This window comes from Camelus bactrianus, chromosome 21 (assembly GCF_048773025.1).
Source record: "Camelus bactrianus isolate YW-2024 breed Bactrian camel chromosome 21, ASM4877302v1, whole genome shotgun sequence".
Lineage (NCBI taxonomy): Eukaryota > Metazoa > Chordata > Mammalia > Artiodactyla > Camelidae > Camelus > Camelus bactrianus.
In genome coordinates this window covers 19,473,658-19,479,096 of record NC_133559.1, presented here as the reverse complement: position 1 = coordinate 19,479,096, position 5,439 = coordinate 19,473,658, and the positions used below count along the sequence as shown (strand labels likewise).

Genomic DNA, 5,439 nt, shown 5'->3' with positions numbered 1-5,439 from the left:
AATTCATTGTTTTCAAATTGTATGTACTTTTTGTCAGTCTTCCCCAAACTAGACTGCAAACTCCATGCGGGGAAGGGGTTGATTACTTTGCTCAGTAACATGTCCCTAGAACAATGCCCACCTCGCACAGTTGGAACTGAACATTTGTTTTGAACAAATGAATGCACAGAAAAAAACACCCTGGAACTTGCTAAGAAACATCTGGAAATAAAACGACCACAAGGCATCGTCCTTCCTGCCCTTTCCCATCCTTGATTCTATTCTTAACTGGCTGTGTGACCTTAGACAAGTCACTCACCCTCCGTTCCGGCACTAATAGAACCTTCTGACAGTCGTGTTCTGTATCTACAACATCCAACATGGGAGCCACCAGTCTCAGGTAGCTACTGAGCACTGCAAACGTGGCTAGTGCGAGGAACAGAATTTTATATTTCGTTTAAGTTTGATGAATTTAAGTTTAAGTAGCCACAGGTGGCTAGTGGCTACCCTATTGGACAGTGCAGGTTTTTTCCTTATCTGTCTGAGGATGAGATTGTGTGTGGGTTGAGCCCCCCGCTGGCAGTGACAGGCGCTCCAGGCATGCTCCCCCTGCCCCCCGCTGCTGTCACCGACAAGTAAGGACCCTGACTTCCGCATCCACAGCACAGCCCGCTGACTCTGCGGGCAGGCGGACCTGAGCGCTCTTAGAAAGGCAGGCTTGGAGAGAGAACGACCACACCATGAGGACTCTATGAAGAAGTGAATGCAGTAAAAGATGGCTCTGTTGCAAGGCAGGCCACCCCGAAATGTGCCTGAATGGCAAATGGATTATCTTGAATTAAAGTTACTTAAAAAACAGCCCATGCAAGAGGCACACTCTGACCCTCCTTTCTGTCTCTCTGAGAGCAGGAAGTCAATCTCTCATGTGAAAGACGACCTCCCTCCACCTGGAGGCAGAAGGACTCCCTTCATGGCCGGAGACAAGGCATCCAGGCCGAGAAGCCTGTATAAACAAACCTTGTTACTTTTTTCTTTTACTACCCTAAGCCCAAACTCTGTTTAGATTGTTTATTAACTGAGCACCCAAAACCTAAGTTTCTTTGTCCTGTCAATTCCTCACAAATGTATTGTTTGTCTAAAAAGCAGAAAAGTTGCCTGCTTTGGCCACTTCTTAGGTCCTATTTCCATGAGACCTCTGTGTGCATGAATTAAAAGCTGTTTCTTTTTCTCCTGTTAATCTGTCTTGTGTCAGTTTTATTGTTAGTCCAAGCCACGAGAATTCAAGAGGGGTAGAGGGGGAAATTTACCCCTCCCTGACAGCACCTAAGGACATTTCCCAGATGTGGATTTGAATGATCACATTTTTGATGCTTTCAAACTCTTTGGAAGAGCCCCGGGCGGGGGGCGGGGGCAGTCCTTGAAGGTGCTTTGGGGAATCCTGACCTGAGGATGGGAGCTGCATACTTCTCCTCCCTAACTAGGTCACTCTGCTCTTGGCTGCTTTTCAGGTTGTTTCTTCTGTTACAGAGTTTGAAATTCACTTAAATCTCCAAGAAGCAAACTTTGAAAATGTAGTTCATAAATGTAGATGCAGCCGGTCACCAGGACAAGAGGTGGGAGACAGCCCAGTCACCCCACTCCAAAAGGCCATAAACTGTCGTGTTGCAGGCGGAGTTTTGAAAACCCCAACACCGCAGGGTTCTCTGGAGCTCAGATCTCTTAAAGTCACAGAGGCCTGGATTTTCCACTCTTCTGGATTTCGTAACAAGCATTGAGGCCTGATAATTTTTTTTTTTTTAATTCAAATACGTCTGACTACCATTAAGTGTTCCACAGCGTGGCATAAATTACAGACCAAAATACAGACATTGATCAGAGACTTGGCTTGAGAAACCAAAGATTCTTCTAAGTGCATTAGTAAGGATTAACCAGGCTCCACAGTGATAGTAGGAGGCGAAAAATAGGAAAGGAAAAACAGATTTTTCCAAGACAGTCTTCAAAGACAATCCGAGGACTTGATGGAAACTGTTTTCTGGAGTTTTCTGTCAAAGTCCACTTCAAGATGACAGATGTTTCCAGTGCTTAGGAGACGCTGGGGTCCTCAGCCGGAGAGGGAGGAGGGGCTGGGGGTACTTCGGGGCTGGCTGCACTAGGAGGAGGGGGGACGGGTTCCGGGTCCACATCTGAGAGTATCTCCCTGGCCTCATCACTTGTTGGGGTTAATATCTCTTCTCTGGGAGGAAAGGCACATGGACATCATTTAAATAAAGATGGGACTTTTTTTTAAAAGAAGAAGAAAAAAGAACCCTCAGATCCCAGCACGTACAGAGAACACATTGGAGGACATCCTGATTCATCTACGCACGTTTACAGAGCTCTCAGCTGGCAAAAATGTTTAGGTACATTCTATTTACACTTTAATTGTGTGTCAGCTCTTCTCAGAGAGAACTTAACTGTCCCCACTGGTCCCGATGGGGCTGGGGTCCACCCCTGCCAGCCAGCTCTCTGTGCTTTCAGCCCAGGGCAGGCTCTCTCTCAAAGTTCTATTTGCAGCCCAGCTCTTCTCTGGCCGGTTCAGCCTAGGCTCACTTCACCTCTCCCTTCTGCCTAGTCCCCACCCCGCCCAGCCTAATCTCCTCCCCTCCTGCTGGAACGCATTAGGCATCTCCATCCTATTCAGCACTGGGCAAGCCCTGCCTTCAACGGACAGGACTAGCCTGTCAAGTGATTACAGATTCAGATTTAACTGTTCCCTGAACACCTGCTGTGTTTCAGGGACTCAGAATTAACTAGAAACTAATTACATTCAGATTCTCAACCACAGGTCACAGTCAGCTTTGCAGCTGAGGAAATGGAGAAAGAAGGTGATTTACCCAGGACTTGTGGCCAGTAAAGTACAGAACTGAAATCAAAACTCAGATCTCCTGATCACAAGTTCACTGCCACATCTCCCAGTCAGAGCAGATCCCTAATTTTGCTAAGGGGGTGGTGGGAGGGTAATGAGGATGGGGTAACAGAGAGGGAGGCTAGGAGAGGCCCCCAAATTGTGGGATCTCTTCCTTCTTGAGTGGATGTTAGAGCATACAGGGACCATTTTCACAGTGTAACCGGTGGTATCAATTTGCCATGTAGCCCTCAGTAAAGGTTTAACCCCTCCACACCTATGTTGACTAGGAAATTGTACATCATTTTTTTTTTAAATCAGTTCACTAGTATCTTACATCCCAATAAACTCTAAGGTCTCAAGAATCATTGTGAGCAATACTGGATGGAGGTCCCTCTTTCAAATCAATTTTTATTTTTTGGCCACCTTATCAGGTTTAATAAAATCATTATTTTTAAACTCATTTTATACCCACAGAACTCAAACCAAAAGCATCAGCTTTGCCCACTGTTGTTCTTTACGAATATTTTCACTGTTAGAATTATTTCAACCCAGGTTTCTTGGCAGAAATCCGTCAGGTCACCGGTCTCTACTGAGGGTCAGCTTCGTTTCCTAAGACTAGACAATAACTTATGAAGTCCACTTAACCACACCGACAAGCTGCAGTGTGCTGGAGTTTGCTGCGAGTGAGTGAAGCAGCCCCCGCTGACTTCCCCCAGCTTTGTAGCTCCTGTCCTTCCACCAGGAAAGCCTCAGAATCTACATGCAGCCTCCTGACACACAGGGAAGGAGCAGACATCAATTTCAATAAAGCTCAGTTTTAATATGAATTGGAGTCCTGATGTTTTTCACGCCTTTATATATGGGACGCCTTGGGCACCCGGCTGGATCTGGGGACCTCAGACCAGGGAGAGGATCGGACAGCCCACAGTGGCCATTGCCGGCTTCCCAAATTTAGAAAATGAAAATACAGGGTGCTCAGTTAAATTTAAACTTCAGATAAACGACTAATTTTTTTTTTACTATATCATAAGTATTGCACAGACGTACTAAAGCCCAGAACACATCTAATAGTCAAGTTTAACTAGACATCCTGTGTTTTATCCACTGACCCTACCATCAGGGGAAGGTGTCAGGCAGTGGATCCGTTTGAGAACGCCTATGTTCAGCACAGGCAGCTAGCCACTCCCAGGCAGGCAAACCCTCCCCTCGGGGCTGGACGATCTGTTAAGGCCTCCTCCTTCTAAGGGCGCACTAGCACAGTCCTGGGCACCAGGCATGTGGTGGTGAAGGAGAGAAACAGGCCTTGCCATCAGGGAGCCTACAGCCTCACTGGGAACCAGGACAAGCTTCAGGGAGTCCATGCTGTCCTCAGACTTTGCAAAGTCATGCATTTTATATCCTGGGTGGGGTCACACCGTAACTTCCACCTGATTATCAAAGTGATCCCCACACCCCAATTAAGAGCCACGGATCTGAAGTTCATCCCAGCATCCTGATCATTACCTACTGAAGGACCATGTGACAAAGGTCTGTTTCCCACAGTAAGTGATGAAGTGTTTTCTTATCCACAGATCTGCCTCACAGAAACAGACAAAAACATTGACATAAACCCGTGTCTGAGGCAGTTTCAGGTTCTTGGTGAGGATCAGCATTTATGCACCATTCCCACCCCTCCAGAGAGCGCGGGAGTACCTGGTGGTCATGGTGATTCTGCGCCTGGTCACCTCGGAGGCCAGGTCTCCATAGCGGAAGTTCATGCTGGAGCTTATGGGGCCTTTCTCAGCCATGGCCTTGCACTCAAGATTTAAAGTCACTGCACCTGTGAATCTAAACACATGCACCAGCAAACAGGCTTCAGGGCTCGGAACTGCTCAGCTCGGGTCCAGCGTGGTACGGTTTGCAGAGGACTTTCACCGCCGTGTTCTCAGTGCGTCCTCCCTACGGCCCCCCCACACCATCCCCAAGCTCCCCCAGCCCCACCCCGTCGTCATGAGGCAGGTATTTTCTCATTCAAATCCCTGCTGTGGGGGAGGAGCAAGGTCCTCCCCGCCCGTTAGATAGAACAGGTAGTGTTACCCTAGGCTTGTGATACAGAAACCAAGGGCAGCTACGGTTCCCCCCAGGAACAGCTGAGGAAACAGAGGTCCAGAGAGGTGAGCTGTCTCTCCCCACGGTGCACAGCTGGGCCGTGTCCCGTGCTGCTAAGGAGTGCCGCCCCTTCGGAGCCCTTCCAGCACGGGGCTGTTTGCTGTCACCGACACACGCAGAGCTCTCTTCCTGGGCTCTTGCCTTTTAAAGAACAGGAAAGGGACAGGGGCAAAGCTGGGGTTGACGAGGTCCTTGCTCGGATAGGCACCTGGCAGAGACACTGCAGGCTTGATGCTGATGAGAGAAACAGCAGCAGTGGGAGCAGACACCGTGGGAGGTCCTTTCCCTGTATCTGATAAGCCCAGTGACACTGCAGGGGAAGTTATCATGATCCCCACGGAACCAACAGGGAAACTGAACAGCAATTAGGCAGCTTCCCCAGCGGGCACAGAGCTAGCAACTGAACCTAGGTCTGTCCGGCTTCA

At 48.5% G+C, this 5,439-nt stretch overlaps 1 protein-coding gene across 1 annotated transcript; it reads right to left on the bottom strand.

Moving 5' to 3' along the window:
* Positions 1–1,945: 1,945 nt before the first annotated feature.
* On the bottom strand, positions 1,946–4,774 carry MYOCOS (myocilin opposite strand). Its single transcript, XM_045518034.2, has 2 exons — positions 4,559–4,774; positions 1,946–2,212 (listed from the first exon to the last, which is right to left on the bottom strand). Exons 1-2 carry the CDS (start codon positions 4,651–4,653, stop codon positions 2,062–2,064), a joined length of 246 nt encoding a protein of 81 aa, XP_045373990.1. The 5' UTR covers positions 4,654–4,774; the 3' UTR covers positions 1,946–2,061.
* Positions 4,775–5,439: the final 665 nt, after the last annotated feature.